The sequence below is a fragment of the Symphalangus syndactylus genome, chromosome 8, assembly GCF_028878055.3.
Source record: "Symphalangus syndactylus isolate Jambi chromosome 8, NHGRI_mSymSyn1-v2.1_pri, whole genome shotgun sequence".
Classification (NCBI taxonomy): Eukaryota; Metazoa; Chordata; class Mammalia; order Primates; family Hylobatidae; genus Symphalangus; species Symphalangus syndactylus.
In genome coordinates, this window is record NC_072430.2 from 75,476,650 (window position 1) to 75,501,788 (window position 25,139).

Sequence of the window (25,139 nt, forward strand, 5' to 3'; positions counted from 1 at the left end):
TATGATGGGGTTTTTCATTGTTTTGTTTAGAAATGTAGGTTATATTGATCCTTAAATATTTAGAGCTGGCTGGGACCTTAAGTTCTACCCTTCATTTTAGAGACCAAATGTCTGGCCAGGGTCAGATAACCAGGTAGTATCAGAGCCAGTACTCTTTCTAATCTGTCATAATATTAATATGAGGCACAAGAAAATATAGCTGATCTTTCTGAAAACACACAATTTCTGAATATTTTTACATGTGTAGTCAATTAATTGAATTTTTTTCTTTTTCTACATGTATTTGGTACCAAGTAGCTGCCTTTGTGAGGATTTTAATCACTCAGAGATGTGTCTAGGGCTAAAAATATCTTCCAAATCATCTGAATCACTTCCTTCCTTTTGACTTTCCAGAGATTTTCAGTTTCATGACATTCATGCTGTGAGACAGTTTGAATGCACCAGACATGTTTCAAAGCTCTGATTCTCTTTGACAGCCACTGCAGGAATCTTTTCAAGAAGTTTATTTAAAGAAGATTCTCTGCTTTTTCATTTAAACTTAAGGTCCTTTGGATAGAATGTGGTAAGCTCTTGCGTGCAGAGGGAAATGAGTTGTGGAGACTGATAATCCTGTTCTGAGCATTCTGCCAAGGAGGGCGAAATAATACTTTATTCAAAGAGGGAAGGGAAGTGTAATGGGCACACCATGTTTAAGTAGAATTCATAAGTGTTTTAAAATTCCAGTGTACTTCAAACTCAATAACTTACTCTTATTTTATTTTTGAATTCACTTCAAGTTGTTAAGTGGGTCCAAGTGCAGAATGCTTTTTACTTATTTGAAAGGGCCATTTGGTCTTCTGTTAGCTAATACTTGCATCAGCAGTACGATTTTTCTTGAGTTGTCTGATTTGTGCATTTTATGGACCTGGCATGGTGGCTTATGCCTGTAATTCTAGCACTTTGGGAGGCTGAAGCAGGAGAATCACTTGAGCCCAGGAGTTGGAGACCAGCCTGAACATCACGGCAAAACCCTGTCTCTACAAAAAAAATACAAAAATTAGCCAGGCATGGTGGTGTGCACCTGTAATCCCAGCTATTCTGGAGGATGAGGCATGAGAATTGCTTGAACCCGGGAATCGGAGGTTGCAGTGAGCCGAGATCCCACCACTCCACTCCAGCCTGGGTAACAAAGAGAGAGACTCTGTCTCAGAAAACAAAAACAAAAACATACTTACTGAATTCCTGCTATATGCCAAGCTCTAAAATACTGTGATGTGACAGTGAACAAGATAGACATGTTCCCACCCTCATGAATCACAAGATTTAAACACAGAAGAACTAGAGTCAAAATGTTTTCCATGTTTGGGGACATTTCTCTCCCTCTAAGCACTCTTCCCCTACCACACACACTTTAACAGATTCTAAATTTGCATTGCCTGTTCGAAGACAAACTTGTGTATATAAATAGTTTTGTAATGGTATATGGATGGAAAGTTGGTGTCAAACCAGAGATTACATTTTAGAGAGTATACATTTTCACATATCCCCAAGTTTTGGTTATGCAACAAGGAGCTGAGACATTTTCCTTTCTTTTCTTTCTTTCTTTCTTTTCTTCTTTTTTTTTTTTTTTTTTTTTTTTTTTTTTTTTTTTTAGACAGAAACTCTAGCTCTGTTGCCCAGGCTGGAGTGCAGTGGCTCACTGCAACCTCCATCTCCCAGGTTCAAGCAATTCTCCTCCTGCCTCAGCTTCCCGATTAGCTGGGACTACAGATGTGCGCCACCATGCCTGGCTAATTTTTGTATTTTTTGATAGAGATGGGGTTTCACCACATTGGCCAGGCTGGTCTTGAAATCCTGACCTTAAGAGATCTGCCTGTCTTGGCCTCCCAAAGTTCTGGGATTACAGGCATGAGCCACTGCACCCAGCCAACCTTTTCTAATAATTAAACCCAAATTCAAGTTACTGTATTTTTCTCTCCATTGTCTTAAGATGATTATACACAGGTATTCATGTCTTCCTCCCTCCCTTTCTTTCTTTCTTAAGTTTATCATGCTAGCATGTTCCACCATCAATATCTTTTCTTTTAAAGGATTTAAAATGTATTTCTCATATGTATGTTTGTATTTCCCCTCATTTTCTGGGAGAAATGGAATGCCAACTAGAGCCTCTAACAGCAAACCCTTGTTTCAGTCACAAGTAGCTGTTTTATACCATTTCCCCTTCTTGTGGGCTTAGGGGACCTTTTTCTTCTTTCTCATTGAACCTCAGGAATGGTGTCTAGGTAAGTGCCAAGCCAAAGAAGCAAGAAATATTTAAATTCCACTCTCCAGGCAGTTTTTGTAACTGTTGAGAATAGATTCTTGTTTAGGAAATATGGCTTGATTTGTTAAGATTGCCCTTTTCTCCCAAAGTCCACCATATTTCAGTTACTTATAAATTTTAAAAACCATGTAAACAGCTTATGCAAATGCAACATTTTGCATTTATCCTTCATTTATCCAGAGAGCATTTTGAAGCATACTGAGCTTTGCAGCAGAGCCTCTATGTAGCCAGGATAGATGCTGTGAAAACTCCATGTGCTAGAGGTCACGTGCCTCACTTGTGTGAGAGCCCCTCAAATCTCTGCAAGCCACCTATTGAGTAGGTAAGACTAATTGGCTAGTGGGTTTGCAGGCTTATGAAAATATTGTTTTAACTTTAAAACTGGAATGAGCTCTTTCAACCATAAGAAAAAACATAATAGATCCCTAAGTACCCACGACCCAGATTTAACAGATGTTAAGATTTTCAGCAACATAAAATTTTATAAGCTGTTAGCTGGGTGTAGTGGCACACACCTGTAGTCCCAGTTACTCTGGAGGCTGAGGTGGGAGGATGGCTTGAGCCCGGGAGGCAGAAGTTGCAGTGAGCCAAGATTGCGCCACTACACTCCAGCCTGGGTGACAGAGTGAGACCCTGTCTCACAATAAATAAATGAATAAATAAAAATGAGACATTTTATCAGCTAAAACTTAGAGCTGGTGGGAATCAAGGATGAGACAAAGTGATGGAGGAGAGAGGTTGGAAGTAGGTGCCCTAACTCAAGCCAGAAACAAAACGAGATAGAAAAACTCTTAGAGAGACCCAGGGACTCTCAAACCATAATTGTATAGGTTCATTTGGATCAGAGGTGAGCACCTCTCCTGCTTCAGAAACCCCTGAGGGCTTCCCCTTACAGTAACAGGATAATAATTGGTGTTTGATTGATGACCCCAAATGATCAATAAAAGATTAAATATATTCTATTCATTCTACTGCTGGACAGGGAAAGCTAGTGTGCAGCCAATTTGTGTAAATGTAAAAGGTTTTTAAAAATCAAGTTTTGACACTCAAAGGGGATGAAGTTCAGTTTTACGGCAAATTTGACACATTTCTCTGATGCTTCATAGTATTAGAAAGAGTAAGAAGTCTTCACTGGGAACACAGTTGTCTTTGAATTTTTTGCTTTATTTATTTATTTATTTTTGAGACAGTCTTGCTCTTTGCCCAGGCTGGAGTGCAGTGGCTCAATCTCAGCTCACTACAACCTCCACCTCCTGGGCTCAAGCAATCCTCTTGCCTCAGCCTGCTGAGTAGCTGGGACTATGGGCGCACACTACCAGGTCTGGTTTATTTTTGTATTTTTTTGTAGAGATGAGGTTTCACCATGTTGCCCAAGCTGGTCTTGAACTCCTGGGCTCAAGCAGTCTACCCACTTTGACCTCCCAAAGTGCTGGGATTACAAGTGTGAGCCACTGTGCCTGGCCCCGACATTTTTTAAAAGTAAACTTTTTACTGAAGAACAACATACACGCACAAAAGTACCTAAATCAGAAGGGATGTGTTTTTATCACATGAACACATCTGGGTACCCAGACCAAGAAGCAATATTCAATGCACATCAGAACCCCCCAGCAACCCTCGTAACTCCTTTGAGTCATGATATCATGAAAGTTACTCTTTTTTTTTTTTTGAGACAGAGTCTCGGCAGGGTGGAGTGCAATGGTGCGATCTCAGCTCACCTCAACCTCTGCCTCCCGGGTTCAAGCGATTCTCCTGCCTCAGTCTCCCAAGTAGCTAGAATTACAGGCACATGCTACCACGCCCAGCTAATTTTTTGGGCTTTTTTTTTGAGACAAGTCTGGTTCTGTCGCCCAGGCTGGAGTGCAGTGGCATGATCTCTGCTCACTGCAACCTCCGCCTCCCAGGTTCAAGCGATCCTCCTGCCTCAGCCTCCCAAGTATCTGGGATTACAGACGTGCACCACCATGCCCAGCTGATTTTTGTGTTTTTAGTGGAGACGGGGTTTCACCATGTTAGCCAGGCTGGTCTCAAACTCCTGACTTCAAGTGACCTACCCACCTTGGCCCCCCAAAGTGCTAGGATTACAGGCATGAGCCACTGCACCCAGCCTGTATTTTTAGCAGAGACAGAGTTTCACCATGTTGGCCAGGCTGGTCTTGAACTCCTGACCTCGAATGATCTGCCTGCCTCAGCCTCCCAAAGTGCTGGGATTACAAGTGTGAGCCACCACGCCCAGCCTACTCTTGACTTTTAATATCAGAGATTAGTTTTTATTTTGGGAATTTTTGATATAATATGATCCAGATTGGGGAGAAAATGCTGCTGTGGTTCGTTGTTCATAATTTGCTTTTCGAGTGTTGAAATCCTGAGTTATTTTTTTTTTTTCCTGTATGTAGATTTCAAGTTCACTCATCTAAAACTCCTTACCCGGGGTGGTGTTTGTATAATATGATGGTGATGATGATAACAAAAAAACAACAATATTACTTTTAAACCATGAATTGAGGAGGGACAAACTACTTAACCTCTCTGCCTCAGCTTCCTCTGTACAATAGTAATAATAATTCTATCTTCACAGAGTTGAGGTGAGAATTATAATGAAACTGTGAAGCACTTAGATGGTACCTACTACCTAGCAAGGACTCAGCTGTGTGTGTGTGTGTGTGTGTGTGTGTAATAAATGAGCCCAACCCAGGCAAGGGGGAGATGTGTTATTAGGTCTTCATATATCGCACATTTTTATTTTACTATTGCCTGATCACACACAGATTGCAGAAGGCTCCACTTTGTAGATAAAAGGTCACTAGGTCATTGGGTAAAGAGGCATTTGCTTTCCCAGAAAACTAGAGAATTATGTAGCATGTGCTTAGAGGAGAAAAAGCATGAGGAGGGGAAACCACAGTGTTTGAGTTGACGTCAATTTAGTTTCTAGATTTGATCAGTCTGTAGAAAGTGCTTTGTGTTTGTTTATTTAAACAATACTTATGGGTCACACATACACACAAGTAACCTAGTGAAATCTGAATAAGGGATGGAGGAGAAGGGAGAGAAAAAAATAAAAAATAAGTAAATTAAAAAAAAAACCTGAATAAGGTCAGAGGATTATATCAATGTCAATTTCCTGGTTGTGCTATGGTACCATAGCTATGTAAGATGTTAGAGAAAACCGGGTGAAAAGTATATGAGATTTCTCTGTACTGTTTCTTACAACTGCTTGTGAATCTACAATAATCTCAAAATAGTTTAAAAAATAAGTTCTAGTGTTCTATATAGCACTGTAGGATGACTAGAGTTAACAATAATATGCTATATGCTTTCAAGTAGCTAGAAGAGAGGATATTGAATGTTTTCAACAAAAAGAAATGAGTTTGAGGTGATAAATATGCTAATTACCTTGATCTGATCACTATACATTGTATGTTTTGAAACATTACTATGTACCACATAAATATGTACAATTATTATATGTCAAGTTAAAATTTTAGGCCAGGCACAGTGGCTCACACCTGTAATCCCAGCACTTTGGGAGGCCAAGGTGGGCGGATCACCTGAGGTCAGGAGTTCAAGATCAGCCTGGTCAACATGGCAAAACTCCGTCTCTGCTAAAAATACAAAAATTAGCTGGGTGTGTAATTTCAGCTACTCAGGAGGCTGAGGCAGGAGAATCTCTTGAACCCGGGAAGTGGAGGTTGCAGTGAGCCGAGATCACAACATTGCACTCCATCCTGGGCAACCAAGAGTGAAACTCCATCTCAAAAAGAAAAATACAGAGATTTTAAAAATACTTATGGAGGAGCTACATGCTTTGAGTCCAGGGCTGCCTTAGGCTCTGGGGATACAGTGGAGAAACAGCAAGACACATTAATGCCCTCAGAGAAGATGAAGTAGGGGTGAGAGGGGACCTTGAGTTTGCTTTAAAAGTGTACTTTTTAAGGTATGGCATTAAATCATTTGAGAAGATTCCTTGAATATAGAAATGATTATCCAAAGAGTCTCCACGTTCTCAAGGAAGTATAACCAATCAATGTTTATAGGATACCCGTATACACACTAAATTTAGTAAGTAGCAATCCTTCAGGGTTGGGATTAAGTAAAAGAAATATTGTCCTAATGGTGAGGACTGTTAAGTGTTAGAATGGAACCAAAGAATAGGAAAAATGACATCCTGTGCTGAAAGCTTTAAAGAAGCTGAGTTCACATCTGTCTTTGTAGGTTTAGATGTGTTTCTGCCTGAAAAAGGAATAGATAATCCCTTATATTTTTATAATCCTATGAAGTTCTTTGGTGTTTGTTTGTTTGTTTTTTGAGACACAGTCTCGTTCTGTTGCCCAGGCTGGAGTGCAATGGCACGGTCTTGGCTTGCTGCAACCTCCGCCACCCGAGTTCAAGCGATTCTCCTGCCTCAGCCTCCCAAGTAGCTGGGATTACAGGTGCCCACCACCACGCCTGGCTAATTTCTGTATTTTTAGTAGAGACCAGGTTTCGCTATGTTGGCCAGGCTGGTCTCGAACTCCTGACCTCAGGTGATCCACCTGCCTCGGCCTCCCAAAGTGCTGAAATTACAGGCGTGAGCCACTGTGCCTGGCCCAAAGTTTTATATATTAAAATTATAAAAGCCTTTGGTGAAATGAGGCTCCTTTTTATTTTCTGGAATTAAGAAATGTACATGAGTCCAGGCACTGTAGCTCATGCCTGTAATCCCAGCACTTTGAGATGCTGAGGTGGGTGGTTCACTTGAGCCCAGGAGTTCAAGACCAGCCTGGGCAACATGATGGAATCCCATCTCTGCTAAAAATAGAAAAAATAGCTGGGTGTGGTGGTGCGTGCCTGCAGTCCCAGCTACTCAGGAGACTGAGGTGGGAGGATCACCTGGGCCCAGGAGGTCAAGGCTGCAGTGACCTGTGATCACACCACTACATTCCAGCCTGGGCGACAGAGAAAGAAAAGAAATATACGTGATACTCTGCTGATATAGTGGAATCCATCGTCTGAGGAAGTATTCTATAAACTTTTTCAATCTGCCACACATTTCCAGATATCTAAATTTTCCCTGACACAGACTGGAGGGATGGATAGAGGCAGGATTTTATCTTCAGAACAAAAATTAACTTCATGTTGGTTAAGGTGGCCATATAATTTATTGCTTAAACCAGGACACTTAAGAAAACCCTTTGTAAAAAAACTTTTTTTTTCGAGACGGAGTCTTGCTCTGTCATCCAGGCTGGAGTGCAGTGGCATGATCTCAGCTCGCTGCAACCTCTGCCTCCCAGGTTCAAGCGATTCTCATGCCTCAGCCTCCAGAATAGCTGGGATTACAGGTGCATGCCACCCCATGCCTGGCTAATTTTTGTATTTTTAGTAGAGACGGGGTTTCATCATGTTGGCCAGGCTGGTCTTGAACTCCTGACCTCAAGTGATAACCCTGCCTCAGCCTCTCAAAGTGCTGGGATTACAGGCATGAGCCACTGGGCCTGGCCAAACTGAGACATTTTTAAGAAGAAAGGAGACAACAGGCATAAATCAGATTGTTAAGATTAGGAATTTGGTTTTGGATGTGGTAAGTTTGAGATGTCTGGGAAGCAAACACCGTATGGAAATACTGAGAAGACATTGGATTATGCAGGTCTGGAGCTTAGAAGACAGTTCTGGGCTGGAGATATAAATTTTTTGGAGTCCCTGCCGTGGAGACAGCATTTCAATGAAAGAGTGAATGAGATCACCCACAGAGGGAGTGCAGAGGGAGAAAAAGCCCTAGGACCGAGCCTGAGAGGCACCAAGGTTCATTCACAAGTTGGGGGTGAAGAAAATGCCAGCAAAGGAACCCCTCCACCGTCCCCTAGAGGGAGCCACTGAGAGGCAGGGGTAACATGGGGAAGAGGGGAGAAGCAAAAGCCAAGAGAAAAAGGTTTCAAAAAGGGAGTGTCCAGTGTGTCAAACTGTTCATTTTGTGTTGATTAAAAAACAAAACGAAACATTCTGTGTCCTTTTGTCTCTCCCTAGCCATCATCGTCTACAGACTGCCATGGACCTGGAAATGCAGCAAGCTCCTGATGAAATCCATCCATGCAGGGTTAAATGCAGTTGCTGCCATTCTTGCAATTATCTCTGTGGTGGCCGTGTTTGAGAACCACAATGTTAACAATATGGCCAATATGTACAGTCTGCACAGCTGGGTTGGACTGATAGCTGTCATATGCTATTTGTTACAGGTCAGTATTTCAATGTATTTACAAGCAAGTTATAAAAACAATTCAGAGACTGTAAATGTTTTCTTTTTTTTTTTTTTTTTTTTTGAGACAGAGTCTCACTTAGCCACCCAGGCTGGAGTGCAGTGCCGCGATCTTGGCTCACTGCAACTACTATCTCCAGGGTTCAAGCGATTCTCCTGTTTCAGCCTCCCAAGTAGCTGGGATTACAGGCACCCACCATCATGCCCGGCTAATTTTTGTATTTTAGTAGAGACGGGGTTTCACCATATTGACCAGGCTAGTCTTGAACTCCTGACCTCAGGTGATCCGCCTGCCTCAGCCTCCTAAAGTGCTAGGATTACAGGTGTGAGCCACCGCGCCCAGCGACTGTAAATGTTTTCTAAACATTCTTTACATTTGTTTCTATTATAACTATTTTCCCCTAAGAGGGCACCAGAATTGCAGAATTCACAGAATAAAATAATAAGAAATAAAGATTTCCTATACTAGATATGACTTTCAATCTGGATTCTCTAATCTCTAATACTCTGCTCTATATCTTAATATGTAAAAGTAAGAAATATTAGGCTGGGCACACTGGCTCATGCCTATAATTCCAGCATTTTTGAAGGCCGAGGTGGGAAGATCATTTGAGCTCCAAAGTTCAAGATCAGACTGGGCAACATAGGGAGACTGTCTCTACAAATAAAAGAAAGAAAGACAGAGAGAGAGAGAGAGAGAGAGATTGATCTAACAATTAGCAATAAAGAGAATACCTATTTAAAAATCTGTAGGTCTTGGCTGGGCATAGTGCACTGCTCACTCCTGTGATCCCAGCACTTTGAAAAGCTGAGACCAGTGGATTGCTTAAGCCCAGGAGTTTGAGATCAGCTTGGGCAACATGGAGGAACCCCATCTCCAAAACAAAAACACAAAAATTAGCTGGGCAGGGTGGTGCACGCCTGTTGTCCTGGCTACTTGGGACGATGAGGTGTGCAGATCCCTAGAGACCAGGAGGCAGAGGTTACAGTAAGCTGAGATTATACCATTGCACTCCAGCCTGGGCAACAGAGCCAGACCCTGATCTCAAAAAAATAAATAAATAAAAATATTTGGGGTTTAATTAAAATGGTTCCCAGAGGAATAGGCTTAAATGCTTTTATTATATTTTTTGGAAAGAAAACTTAAAATACATAAGCTATTTACTTAGGTAACTATAAGGGAACAGCAAAATACACCAGGAAAAGTTATTTAATAAAGGTAAAAAAAATCCATAAATAATTCATTTTCTATTGTGGTAACAAATTACCACAGACTTAATGGCCTGAAACAACATAAATTTATTACCTCACAGTATCTGTACATCAGAAGTCCAGATTGGCTTGGCTAGTTTCTCTGCTCTGGGTCTAACAAGGCCAGTATCAAGGTGTCAGCCTTCCAGGGCTCTGATTGGGAGACTGGGGTAGAATCAGCTTAAAGCAAATTCAGCTTGATGGCAGAGTCTAGGTACTTGTATGTGCAGGATTGAGGTCCCTGTTCCCTTGCTGGCCATCAGCTGGGGCTGCCCTGAGCCTTGGAGAGTCCTCTCTTCCTTGTATCCGGCTCCCTTCATCTCCCTGCCAGCAGTGGACATCCAGTCCACCTCGCTGGCTTGGAAACTCTCTGACTTCTCCTTCTCCTTCCTCCTCATCTCTTCTCCTCAACCAGATAAAGTTCTTACCTACCCCAACCCCTAGAGGTTACCATTCTCCCGATGTTTATTCTCATTCTCTGCTTTTTAAAATACTTTTATCACATACCGTGAACCAATATATTGATTAAACAAGATGTTTAATTAAATAATATTTACCTTAATTAAACAAGATGTTTAGTTAAATATTGATTAATTAAATAATATATTGTTTAATTTTGCTTTTTAAATGAAACTTTTTAAAATAAATGGTCTCATATATATTCTTTTGCAACTTTTTTTTAATTCTACTGATTAAACTGTATTGATTCCTCTGGCTATAGTTCATTCACGTTTACTTTTGTATTCCACTGTATAAATATGCCACAAATTTACTTACCTGTTCTCTTGCTATTTTCAGTTAGAAACTATGCTGCATTGAATATTCATATGTACATCCCCTGGTCCTCATATCTAAAGGTTTCTCTGGGCATATACATAGTAGTGAAATTACAAGCTCAACCTAAAAAGATAATGCTAAATTGTTTTCCCAAGTGATTGACCCAGATTATATTCCTGCCAGAAGTTTGTGAGTTCCCATATCCTTACCAGCTTGCATCCTCTTTAAACTTTAAATCCTTGCTAAACTAGTTGGTACTTAATGATGTATTTTTGTAGTTTTAATGTTCATTTCACTTGTGTTTTATCTTCTAAGACACACCTGTTTGTGTCTTTTGTCTATTTAAAAAATGTTTCTCTTTTTCTTAAAGATTTATAGGAATTCTGTATCGAATTCTTTTTCATTTATACGTATATTGCTATATCTTCTCCTAGTTTGAAGCTCACATTTTCTCTTTTGTTAATATCTTTTGATAAACAGAAATGGTCAATTTTAATGCAACCAAATTAATCGTCTTTTCCTCCGAGACTATCATTCTTTGTTTTGTTTTCTTTTGGTGACTTGTTTATGAAATTCTTCTCTACCCTGAGGTCAAAATATCATCTAATGCTTTCTACTAAGAGCATTAAAATTTTGTCTTTTACTTTTCTACTCTAGTACACAGAAAAAATAAACCAAAAAAAACCCCAACAATATGAAAAATAGTTTTGTCTTTGATATTTCAGTACTTACTTCATCTGGAATTAATTTTAATTGTGAGGTGATGTGATTCAACTTCATTTTTTTCCAGATGGGTGAACTACCTTCCCATCACCATTGATCGAATCATCTCTGCTCCTACTATTTATGTGCAAAGCCAATTGTGTCCAATAGAGTATCTTATCCTCTGTATCCTAGCTAGCGCAGTACAGAATTCAAGTGTGTAGAAGTGTATAGAAGACATAAGAAGTAGACAGGTAGAGAGAAAAATCTTTGACTTTTGGGGCCGGGTGCAGTGGCTCATTCCCATAATTCCAGCACTTTGGGAGGCCTAGGTGGGAGGATTGCTTGAGCTCAGGAGTTCTGGACCAGCCTGGGAAACATGGCAAAACCCCGTCTGTACAAAAGATATAAAAATAAGCCAGCTCTGGTGGTGCACACCTGTGGTCCCAGCTACTCAGAAGGCTGAGAGAGGAGGATTGCTTAAACCTGGGAGGTCAAGGCTGCAGTGAGCTGAGATCCCACCACTGAACTCCAGCCTGGGTGACAGGGTGACACAGCAAGACCCTGTCTCAAAAAAAAAAAATAAGAAAAAGAATCTTTGACTATTTTTTATTTTAAAGAGAATGCCTGCCAAAGGCTAAAAAAGAATTAATAAATAAAAAGAATGCTTCTAATATTTTACCATTGAGTACAGATGAGTCACATTTCCTCCTATCCCTGTTTGTGCAAAGGTTTTATTTTCCTTCTTAAATCATAAATGGATGTGGAATTTTATTGAATGCTTTTGCTATCTCTGCTGAGATGAATATAGCTTTTTTTTTTTTTTTTTGAGATGGAGTCTTGCTCTATCGCCCAGGCTGGAGTGCAGTGCTGCCACGTTGGCTCACTGCAACACCTGCCTCCCAGGCTCAAGCAATTCTCCTGCCTCAGCCTCCCGAGTAGCTGGGATTATGGGCGCGTGCCACAACATGTGGCTAATTTTTTTTTTTTTTTTTTTTGTACAGACGGGGTTTCACCATATTGGTCAGGCTGGTCTCGAACTCCTGACCTCAAGTGATCCACCCGCCTCAGCCACCCAAATTGCTGGGGTTACAGGTGTGAACCATCACGTCCGGCCAATGTTTATTTATTTTAAATTGATGTATAATAGTCATAACATATTTTTGTGGTACATGTGATATTCTGATACAAGTATACAATGGGTAATGAACAAATCAGGGTAATTGGGATACCTATTATTTCATTTATCTTTACTTTGTGTTGGGAGCATTCCAATTCTTCTCTTCTAGGTATTTTGAAATATACAATAAATTATTATTAACTGTAAACACCCTACCTTTTCTTCTTTAATATCTTAATATAGTCAATTATATAAATATATTCTATTTTTAAACTTGGGTGAGTTAAAAACATACTTGTCTCAAAATTCTCTTTTGCTTTCTGAAATATCCAGATTCGTATCTCGCATTGTTGTCTTTGTGCTAACTGAGCTTCTCAGAAATATTATTTCACAACTTCATGGCTTTGCTTAGTGGGAGGAATTTTGGCACCTGGCTTCTTTCTTGCTCAGATCCAGAGGACAGGTAGGGTTTAAGAAAACAGGATTTGCAATTAGGGAGACCTCAGTTTGGATTAGGTTCATCTATTTGATAGTTGGTGACCGTGGACCAAGTTACTTCTCTGAATTTCTTTTGCTCAGCTATAAATCAAGGATTATAATCCTTCACAAAATCATAAGAATCAAAGCCAAATAATGCATCTAAAGGTTCAGCCCAGGGCTTAGCACACTGGCATGACACAAATTAGCTGTTGTTATTATAAGTGTAAATCTTGTGGTATGCCCCTTTATAACCTGCAGATGGCATTTTCCACTTCTACTATTGATCATAGGTACCTTCCTGGTTAAGAACATGCATTTTATGTCATTGCAATTTTATTCCCAAATCTATTCATATATTCAGCAATGAACTGAATACCTGTTATATGCCAGATACCTTGCTAGGCTAGGCTGTGGGTGATACCTGTTCCACAAGACAAATGTGGGCTCAAAGAGACATGCTCTCTGCCCTTCTAAAGCTTGCAGGGAAGATAGGCAATTGAGTATTTGGTAGATAGGAAGTGTTCTGGGAGACCTCTCATATAGTATCTGAGAGCTCTCATATAGGGGATAAAGGAAGTCACCTCACACCAAGACCTGAAGCCACAAGCCTGGTGTTGAAAGGGCAGAGAGTCTTCTAGGTGGATGGAATGGCATGTGGGGAAGAGTTTGTGGTATTTGAGGAGTAGGGAGGAGACCAGGCTGTCCAGAGCAGGGCATGGAAGATGAATTGGAGGCTGGACAGGCATAATTATAGGGAGACTAGCTTGCAGGTGTTTATGGAGTTAAGATGAGAAACGATGGTGGCCTAGAGGAGTAGCAGTAGCAGTGAAGCAAAGTGGATAGATTCTAAAGATACTTAGGAGGTAGAATTAATGTGATTTGGAAAGTAGATGATATAAAGAATGAGAGAGAGTCCCTCACAGGCTTTATTGAGCAGGTATGTGGCCACAAGTTTGAATAAGTGGGTAGATGAGAAGGGACACATTGGAGGGGAGGAGAGGGCTGGACGAGTGTTAGATGCTACTGAGGAGATAAGCAAAATAAAGTCTGAAAACTGATCATTAGGCTTAGTAACCTGGAAGTCACTAATGACCCCAGAAAGCAATTTCCTGGCTTCCTTCCTAGGAGCCAGACTGCAATGGATTGAAGAGGGAGCAGAAGGTGAGGAAACAGAGTGATAACTCAGTCAAGAGGTCTGGGTGAGAGGGGAGGAGACAGAGAGGGTGGCAATTGGACAGGGATGGGAGTCCAGGGAGGCATTTGGGTGCTCTTTTTTTTTTTTTTTCTACTTCTGCTTTTTATTGTGAGAAGTTTGGGCTTATGGAAAGCCTAACAGGATGGCACCAGTAAAGAGACACTGTGAACACTGGAGAGACACAGTGACCTATAGCTAGGTCCTTGGGAAGCAGGTCACAGAGCACAGCTGGAAAATTGGAGGACATAATCTGCAATGTAATTGAAGAAAAGAATTGTTGGCTTGGGGTGATTTCTTGCTTTGTTTTGTTTGGTGGCAGGAAATTGAGGCTCTTCTCTGAAATTGCCTCTGTTTTTCCCATGAGGTGATAGTAAGATCATCCCCCAAGAGTAAGGAGGCACATCAGAGAGTCAGACATTTGAGGATGGGGGAGAACGGAGAGCTCATTGATAAATAAGACAATAGAGGTTTGCTGAGCAGGGTTGTTGAACTGCTCATAATCATGAACTTGGAGTGATGCTAGTCTCTGTGGTTGTGGTTTACTCCAGTATTACCTAGCAGACCAGGGGTAGTCATGAAGATGGCTGAGCCAGGGTTGGAGTATTGCCAGGTGGATGTGATGAAAAGACAGTGTAGCAAGGAGATGTAGAATATTGGCAGGAGACTTAATGACCAGTTTGAGTGTCTGTTATGTCCTTTATAAAAAAAACTATGGGCATATTGTAATTGGTGCTGGTTAGATTTATTTATTTATTTATTTATTTATTTATTTATTTATTTTTAATTTTTTTTTAACCCCTGGAAGAAAAGTGTCATTACATTGGAGGAATGCAATTTGGCAATGACCTAAGACAGCGTTTGTTCCCTAGAACAGCAGCATTAGCATCACTAGGGAAATTAGAAAGACAGATTCTCAGCTTCCACCCTAGATCCACTGAACCAAAGACTCTGGGGCTGGGGCCCAACAATCTGTGCTTTAACAAGCACATAAGGTGATTCAGATTAGTGCTAATATTTCAGAATAATTAATCTAAGAGAAAAGCCTATGAATGGTCAAAAAGTTGGACATTAACAGTAATATTAATGAAAATAAAGGTGAGTTCTTTAACATTGGGACCTTGTCTGTCTTGTATAGCATTCCCAACACTCAGAACATCTGGGTCATAAGAGGGGCAAAACGTATGTGGAATGAAGGACTGAATGAGTTTATAAAATAGCACAAAGATGAAGGAGAGCTGGGAGGAGCTTCCATATAATAATCTATAGTTTACTTGAAAGATCATTAAATCTACCTCTACCCTAAAAAAAAAAAAAAAAAAAAGCAACCATACCTACTACAAAAGCTAGCCAGGTAGGTATTTTTTGGTCTCATTAATGTCTTTTGCAATAAGAGCTTTTGTTATGTCTAAAAGCTTACACACACTAAAAAAAAAAAAAAAGAAAACAAAAGAAAAGAAAAAAACCAACCTCAGGCCAGACATGGCATGGTGGCTCACGCCTGTAATCCCAAAAATTTGGGAGGCCAAGGTGAGAAGATCAATTGAGGCCAGGAGTTGAAGACCAACCTGGGCAGCATAGCAAGGCCCTATCTCTGTAAAAATAAAAACAAATAAAACTCATCTGTTTCATAAAGTGAGAAACTGCCATAGTAGTATACATTTATATCTTTAAGAATAGTAATAATTAACTGAGAAATGCCCAGACATTTAAGATGGAAACTTTATTTTATTCTATTCTATTCTATTCTATTCTATTCTATTCTATTCTATTCTATTCTATTCTATTCTATTCTATTCTATTCTATTCATTTACTGAGACAGTGTCTCACCCTGTCGCCCAGGCTGGAGTACTGTGGTGTAATCTTGGCTCATTGCAACTTCTGCCTCCTGGGTTCAAGCGACTTTCATGCTTCAGCCTCCCAAGTAGCTAGGGTTACAGGCCCATGCCACCACACCTGGCTAATTTTTGTATTTTTAGTAGGGACGGTGCTTCACCATGATGTCCAGGCTGGTCTCAAACTCCTGGCCTCAAGTGATCCACCCACCTCGGCCTCCCAAAGTGCTGGAATGGCAGACATGAGCCACTGTGCCCAGCCAACATGGAAACTTTAAAAGTAAACTTCTATTGTCTATTTGTAATTATAAAATAATACACATTAATGTTAAAGTTTATAAGATGTAGAAAGAGATAAAGAAAAAACCCTGGCTATACTGGGCACACTGCCTGTGGGGTATCCCTGTTCCACAAGGAGTAGAACCTCTGCTGCTGCTACGAATTAAATAAAAAAACAAAAAATGAAAAATGCCACTGATACTGCCATAATCTAGAGCTATCATTACCTTTTGGCTTATTCCCTTTAGGCTTTTATTATGCCTATGCAAATGTAGATATAAATATTTAATTTTTAAACATAATTGGGTCATACTGTATTTTCACTTTCATCTCTGAGTAATAACTTTTTATGAAAGTTTATTTTTCCTTAGCTCTTAAGAACTTCCACTGTGGTGAAGAACAGCTTCCTGTAGGTGTGATTCCTAAACACTGGGGCACTTTGTTTGCATATAGTTGGCATTTAGTGTGTTTGTAGACTATATATAAGGGAAGATTCCACTACCTTCTCTTTTGAGGTTTTCCAGACTGTTTTTCCATATCTCTAGAATAATTTGAGTGAATCAACAGCAGTCGTTTTCAAACTTCAACATGTGTAAGAATCGCCTGGGCAGTGTGTTAAAAATGCAGATTCCTGGGCCCTAATCCAGAAATTGGATTTAGCAGGTCAGAATGTGGCCCAGGCATCTTTTTATTTTTTATTTTTTTGTTATTGTTGTTTTGATTGTTGAGACAGAGCTTTGCTCTGTCACCCAGGCTGAAGTGCACAATGTCAGCTCACTGCAACCTCCACCGTCCAGGTTCAAGCAATTCTCTTGCTTCAGCCTCCACAGTAGCTGGGAGTACAGGCATGTGCCACCATGCCCGGCTAGTTTTCGTATTTTTAGTAGAGACGGGGTTTCGACATGTTGGCCAGGCTGGTCTTAAAATCCTGATCTCAAGTGATCCTCCCGCCTCGGCCTCCCAAAGTGCTGGGATTAGAGCAGCCATCCCTTTAAATGCATGCCTTCTGTGAACAGCACTTCCACTACTGACTTACAGAGACAAAAGGTCTTATAATTTTCGGTCCACTAGGTTATAAATTGTCACCTTCACTTGTAAGGTCATAAGATTAAGATAGTTAAAAGGAAATAATGGTTATTTATAAATTATGTTATTATAAATTATAAATATGTATCACTGCAGCATTCAGAACACTTTTAATCAAAGTTAAGCATTCTGTAATGTTTTTCTTTTCCTTTTAAATGTAATTTTCTTTTGTTGCAAAAAATGTTTAATGGTGAAAGTCAGATTTAGGGTAGTTAAGTTGCTCAGGGATCCTGTAAGCAAATTTCTGACCTCCTACCTGCTTAGACTGTTGAGCCCTACAGGATTGTAAGAGACACACATGACAAATTATGGAGGAAATGAGAGAAAACAGAAAGAATCTTAGGAATGAAAACAGGAGAGCAGGAATGAGAAATATATGTTTCTATGGGTAAGCCACAGAAAAGATATGATGATTTATGGAGATATATTTGTGCTAAATCCCTGAGCCCCATTTTCTTTTCCTTTCTTTTCTTTTTTCTTTCTTAGACAGGGTCTCACTCTGTCACCCAGGCTGGAGTGCAATGGCACAATCTCAGCTCACTGCAACCTCCATCTCCAGGACTCAAACAATCCTCCTGCCTCAGCCTCCAGAGTAGCTGGGACCACAGGCGTGCACCACCACGCCCAGCTAATTTTTTGTAGAGATGGGGTTTCGCCATGTTGCCCGGGCTAGTATTGAACTCCTGGACTCAAGTGATCTTCCCACCTTGGCCTCCCAAAGTGCTGGCATGAGGCACCACACTTGGCCCCCATTTTCATATAGAAAGCACAACATGGACATCAGGAAGCTTGCCCTTTGATACTAATAGAATCACTGAAGTTCACTGAAGAAGATTTAGGAATATTCTGAACCACCAAGAGGGAACCCTCTGAACCATTTCTAATATATTCAGGCATTTTGGGTATTAACTAAATAATAAAATATGCAAACCAACCTATCAAATGCATTTGTTATTACTTTTTTAATGTAAATTACAGAATTTATTGTATTAGGATATACTTCAGAAAACAAAAGTTAATCTTGGCTATTCTTGGCCCTTTGATCTATGTAAATTTTAGAATCAATGCATCAAATTCCACCAAAAATCTATTAGGATTTTATTTAATCTATAGATAAATTTGAGAACTGACATCTGTATAATACAAGTCTTCCAACTCATTATCATGAGCCTGTTTTTTTAGCCTTCTCCAAAATATTGCAAAGCTTTGTATTTTCTTTGTAGAGTTGTTGTCTCCAACTTATTGCTAGCTCCTTGCTATTAAAAATGCTATCAGTAAAAATTAATTCACTTGTTGCCTCTTTACAAAAAGTGCAACTGATCTCAAGTATAAATTTATACCTAGCAAACTTGATAAACTTATGTTAGTAATTAATCTCAAGATTCTTTTGGATTGTGTTTTATAATCTTATATGATTAATAAGTTCTGTTTCTTTTTCTATCATCATTTCTTTTTCTTGCCTAACTCAGTAGCTGAGACTTTCAGAAAAATGCTGAATAGGAATAGGTGATAAGGGATATAAGACAAATCCCTTCTAGATCCGAGTCATGTCTTGGAAGAGAGCTACTCTGAAATGCCTATAGACCATAAGCAGACTGTGTGTGAGCAAGAAATATACTTTTATATGTTAAGCTCTTGAAAATGGAGCCTGTTCCTATAGCATGTTCTGTCCTAATGTAATCAGATTAAAATAATTATCTTCTGTTCCTAGTTTGTTAAAACATCTTATACATGACTGTTGAATCCTACCAATGTTTTTCACCATCTGTTTTGATGATTATATGATTTTTCCTCTGCAGTCTGTTAAAGTGACAAATCATACAAATTGTTTTGTTATTAGTTTCCATTTATTACTATTTGGTATTACACATGAGCTGATTCTCAGTGTGAATTAGGGCATTGGACCCCTCCCCCTGCCTCCCTTCTTCTGTCTGCCCATTGGCCCTTGGATATCAATCAAGAAAGCTGAACAGTGATGTTAGTGCTTTCTCCCCACTCTCCTCTCTTTTCGTAATTGTTTTGCTAGGATGATAGATCCTAAATAGGCATCTGAAAAAAAATGTTCCTTTAAACTCAGTAATTCAGTAACCACAAAGTCATCTTTATCTTGTTGAAGAGAGGATACTTGATGGGCAAAGGTGTGGGGTGACAAAACCGTGAAAGCGTAACAGACTTCAGTTTATATAGGAACCTTGCTGTCTTCTCTGCAAAGATGTATCCCACTAGCGATTTAATCATCAAGGAAATGAAGAAAACTTTTCTGCAGAATTCATTCTTTCTCATAAAACAAAAATCAACTTCTTTCCACATAGCTTTTTAGGTCGAACTGACTAAATTCTGTGTCCTAATGTACTTGGTTTTAGTGATTTAAAAAATATTTTCCTTCCCTTCCTACTTAGCAACCTTAGGAGATTGGTAAAAACAAACAAGTAAGTACCAGAATGTTCACTATAGTCGGATTAAGCATAGCAAAAACCAAAAAGAAACATCCATAGAGAACTGTATAAATAAATTGTTATAGCCTTAGGATATTAACCATTAAAAGGAATAAATTAGATAAATGTATAGGTATGAAAAATATTTCCAAGACATTCTGTTAAGGGAAAAAAGCAAGATGCAGAACAATATGTATAGGGATAATAAATTTTCTGGAAGGATCCATGAGAAGGTGATAAAAGGGGTTACATTGGGTAGTGGAACTGGAGTGAGGAAACTTCATTTTCTACCCTTTGGTTCTATATGAAAGGTTTTCTCATATTACACATACTGCTTTTTAAATAATTTAAAATTAGTTTAAAACTTAAAATTAAATGATAACCTTTGCACTTTTTGGTATTTAGCTTCTTTCAGGTTTTTTAGTCTTTCTGCTTCCATGGGCTCCGCTTTCTCTCCGAGCATTTCTCATGCCCATACATGTTTATTCTGGACTTGTCATCTTTGGAACAGTGATTGCAACAACACTTATGGGAGTGACAGAGAAACTGATTTTTTCCCTGTAAGTTGCATAGTCTTCTTAATTGTAATACTTAAGCCACAAAATGTTAAATACTTGTTCACTGGGAAAATGTAATATAAATATAACAAAATTTTTTAGATATTAAAATTAAAAAATATTTTAAAGAATTTGTTATATAGGTAATATGATATTACTAAAAGTTTAGAAGGACCAAAAAGTCTGACAAATTGTATTACTCTTACGAAACAACTATTGAAGTTAGACATTCCCTTTCAGTCTTGTTGATATGCATGTTTTTATATCAATTGTAATTATAGTGTACATACATTTTTGTTTCATCCTTTTTAAAATTTTTAAGTGATACTGTTACTGGTGGAGGGTGTCCAGGTTCTTGGCGTTTTGAACAAAGAAGTGGACAAAACACACAAAGCAAGTAAGGAATGAAGCGACAAAAACAGAGAGTTACTGAAAATGAAAGTACACTCCACAGGGCGGGAGTGGCCTGAGCAGCCACTCAACGGCCCCAATACAGAATCTTCTTGGATCCAAGTAGCCCCTGGAGGTTTCCCATTGGCCACTTGGTGTTCACTGCATTTAAATGAAGTGGTGGCCCGCAGTCAGTTTGATTGGTTGTAGAAAGCAACCAGTCAGAGATACTTTCAATTTTCCATCTGACATGCAGAAAAGCGGGGTTTGCAAAGGGAGTAGCCTCCGGTCCTTTTGCTACTTAGATGTGGAAAGTTGGGGTTTTCCTTTTGGTTTAGTTCTAGGAAGTCCGTGTGAACTGACCTGAGGTTGCCTGCCTCCAGACCCTAGCTGCCTCAAAACAAGTGTTACAGATGCTATATTATTTTCATATTTATTATTTTTAAATCAATTTCATTATATATTCCTGAGTGAATTGTAGCATAATTTATATTTCTCCTTAATAGCAAGGTTTGAGAGTTTACATTGAAACTGTACTTGTGTGCATTTTGAGCAGATAAATTCAAGACTGTTTTGCATGTTGCTGTATCATCCTGTTTGTAATTGGATACATCTCTGATTTCATAGGCGAGATCCTGCATACAGTACATTCCCACCAGAAGGTGTTTTCGTAAATACCCTTGGCCTTCTGATCCTGGTGTTCGGGGCCCTCGTTTTTTGGATAGTCACCAGACCGCAATGGAAACGTCCTAAGGAGCCAGGTTCTACCATTCTTCATCCAAATGGAGGCACTGAACAGGGAGCAAGAGGTTCCATGCCAGCCTACTCTGGCAACAACATGGACAAATCAGATTCAGAGTTAAACAATGAAGTAGCAGCAAGGAAAAGAAACTTAGCTCTGGATGAGGCTGGGCAGAGATCTACCATGTAAAATGTTGTAGAGATAGAGCCATATAACTTCACATTTCAAAACTAGCTCTACAGTTTAGCTTCTCCTATTAGCCATATGATAATTGGGCTATGTAGTATCAATATTTACTTTAATCACAAAGGATGGTTTCTTGAAATAATTTGTATTGATTGAGGCCTATGAACTGAGCTGAATTGGAAAGGATGTGATTAATATAAATAATAGCAGATATAAATTATGGTTATGTTACCCTTATCTTGTTGAGGACCACAACATTAGCACAGTGCCTTGTGCAGAATAGATGCTCAATATGTGAATATGTGTCTACTAGTGGTTAATTGGATAAACTGGCAGCATCCCTGGCCTGTTGTATGCAGTCATTTCCTGTTAATTCTGGGAGACAATGATTTCACAACTAGAGGGAAGCAGTCCTAAAAGTTTAAAATCTGATAATGAATATCCGGGACAGGGTTTAGATCATGACGCTACACAGATACCATGATGAGAGTATATTAAAGAAATTTAGGAAAGCACCTGGTTCCTTTCTCCCCATGCCTGCCTTCTGCTCCCTCCCCAGCTGGTTTGGGCTCAAATTGTCCCTGGAGACTAGGGTTTATGTTAGGGTATTGATAGATTAGAGCAGGTGGTTGAAGAGATCTTCTCTGGTTAGACTTGGAAGAATTTCCAAAACTGAAGTTAGCCCCAAGACTTCCCTAGGGTTGATGTACTTTATGATCCAGATGCTAAACCTCTGAGAATGAAAATATGCTTCAACACTTAAGTAGCATACACTGCCCTACAAACCTCAAAGAGCACTTTTCCCCAAGTTCTTGTTTTTATTTTTGAAAGTACTCACATGGCACTTACTATGCTCCAAACACTCCTCTAAGCACTTTACAAATATTAGCTCATTCAGTCCCCAGACAGACGGGATGAAGTAGGTATTGTTACTGTTCCCATTTTACAGGTGAGAGATTTGAAGCCTGGGGAGGCTCGTAACTCACCCCAAGGTCACACGGCTCATACATGGTGGCACTGAGACTCAGATGCAGGCAGTCTGGCACCTCAGTCTGGATTCTAACCATTTCACTGTGCTATTTTTGTCTTGTACTACTTTGACCCACCCCTGAATAAACCTCAATTCCGGAGTGGGGTGGAGTTATTAAAGGGATGCTTTTTACCTTTTGCTGTCTGCTGAGGCAGATTCCCCAGATAACCAAGGAAAAGGGGCCACCCATACCTGGAAATAGGCCATAGGGCCCTTACCACTGCCAACAAGCCATGGCCTACCTTGATACTTGTTTGATCTTAAAATTGTGTCTTGGTAACACAAAGATTTGGACAAGCACATCTGTAGCTTTCAAGTTAATTAATTGCAATATTTTTTTCTTCAGGATTTTAGCTGCTGAACAACTTTCAGTTTGGAGCTAAAAGGGACCTATCTCATGGTCTGCCCTTCCCTGGGGCAATAGCTAGGGTCTTTCCTGATTTTATGGAATTTTAGGGGACATTTTGAGCTTTGGGTTCTCAGTAGTGAATTGAGACTTGGAGGTGACTTTTCTTGCTTGGAGTATCATCTCTGTCTGGGCTCTGGGCTGACAAATTGAAACCTAGAGTAGTGCTTATGCTGAAATGATACTTTTCATTTTTTGCTGATTTTTTTGTCTTCCCTTCAATTTTAAACTGAAGCATTTTAATGTGGGTAGAAACTCTACACCAAATACACTAAACATTTTGGTGCTTAGTGGATTTCTTTTTAGGTAACTGGTACTTACTTCCGAAGACTGAATACAAGCCACACTCCATCATATCCCTTAAACGTCATGAAAAACCATTCAAGACCCCCTTGCTGCAACACTGTTCTCTTCTTCTCTACTAAATTCTATTTCCAAAATTGGTAATAGAGCCAGAAGGATCCCCAGTACCCAGCCCTCTGCCTGGCACAAAGTGGTAGGACAATTAAATTCAGTATGGGTAAAGCATGGTACAGTCTTGGTGCCATAGAAGGAGTAGTTGCATGGTCACACATCATTTGATAAGTTGGATGTTCTATTACATAGAGGTACACAAAATTCCAGGGTTTTTGGAGGAAAGGATTAGATAGTGACTAAGCTGCCAGAATTGAGGCGGCCATTCGTTTTTATATAGGCTAAGAAACAGGTTATCAGTGAAAAGTTAATTATGGCTTTGGCACTAGAATAGCTCTGTTGCAAAGTATTTAAGCACCCCTCATCTCAGCCCTTTATTTTATCTTTCATGTGGGCTAATGTGAGGATAATCTTACAGATATTATAGGAATTTCTTTTCTATCTTTATGAAAACAACGCATATAAAATATATCTAGAAAACCTTTGTTTGAGACTCTTATTTAATGGGCTTTTGATTCTAATGATAATTGTACCTTTATCTTTCAAAAGCTGATATTTCCTACCTAAGCATCTCCCCAGAAAAATATCTCATTAAAAAGCCCACAAATAATAGGGGAGAAGAAAGCCTTAGGTATCAATTCCAAAAAAGTGATTGAAATTTCCCAAAATAATTATGGCTTCTGTCATCTCCAGAAATAATCTGGCTTGGTTTACCCCATAATCTAATTTCAGAAAAGAAATCTTTATTTTAACACTCATCTGAATCAACATTAAAGCCTTTTCTCTCAAAGCGTTTATTGAGAAACTCAAATGAATATACTTTTTGAATTAATGTCATCAAAACTGTACGGCTTCCTGTGCTGCTTGTGTCAAACGGAACCTGCCCTCTAAAACACTTTCTTTCCTTTACTTGTGTGGTTTCACGTAAACTGTGCTGTTTAGAAACATCTTAGACTTTACAAAGAAATGACAAGGCAATTGCACTTTTTAAGGGATACAGACAAGCAGTTTCTGTTTTCTAAAGGACAAAATATAGAGTGTGTGTCATTTTTAATTAGATTATTTCCCCTGCTGAGTTGGAAATTCTAGTGCAGCACTGATTGACCACAGTTGCCAATCTAAAAGCACAAAGACAGAAGTAAAGCTTTATGCTAATTTTATTTCGATATGATAGAAAATGTATCTTGGTATGTCCTTTTTTAGATAACTCCAGCAGAAAACTGTAACTGCTATGTCTTTAGGAAAATGTAGAAGAAAGAACATTATTATTCTTTAATTCCTACGAGGTACTTGAAAACCTTAAGTGGAAAAGATTTCTATCTTTTTATCTTAGCGCATTTACGGAAAAAATATTAACTATCCTGAATATTTTATAATTTTGTAGGAAAAATATGTATCTATTTTTTCTTGACTTCTTTTTATATAGTAATAAAAGTTATTTTGGAAGCTCTTTGTGTGTTATCAATTTGTCTGGTGTAGCAGGGGTAGGCATTGTTGTGAAAGTTTCTTTGCTGTGGTTTTTGGTTTGTTTGTTTGTTTTTCAGCAGAGATAGTCTTTTTTCTGTTTCTTGATTATGTTAACTGAAAAGCCAGACTCTTTAATATATAATACATATTTTATAATATTTACTATTAATATTGTATAATATTTATATATAATTTTTAATATTTTATATATATATAATTGTTCACAGTAAAGAGTTTAATTAATGCAAAGCAGCCAAG

General features: G+C 39.1%; 1 protein-coding gene across 2 annotated transcripts in view; it reads left to right on the top strand.

The window, feature by feature from the left end:
• CYBRD1 (cytochrome b reductase 1) overlaps positions 1 to 24,864 on the top strand; it is a 34,392-nt gene extending 9,528 nt beyond the window's left edge. Inside the window, exons 2-4 of one of the 2 annotated variants that reach the window (XM_055289712.2) lie at positions 8,303 to 8,511; positions 20,095 to 20,249; positions 21,264 to 24,864. In XM_055289712.2, the coding sequence (XP_055145687.1) occupies positions 8,303 to 8,511; positions 20,095 to 20,249; positions 21,264 to 21,567 (668 nt within the window). In that variant the 3' untranslated portion in view covers positions 21,568 to 24,864. The remainder of the gene's footprint in view (positions 1 to 8,302; positions 8,512 to 20,094; positions 20,250 to 21,263) is intronic. The other variant, XM_055289713.2, reaches the window with a different exon arrangement.
• Positions 24,865 to 25,139: the final 275 nt, after the last annotated feature.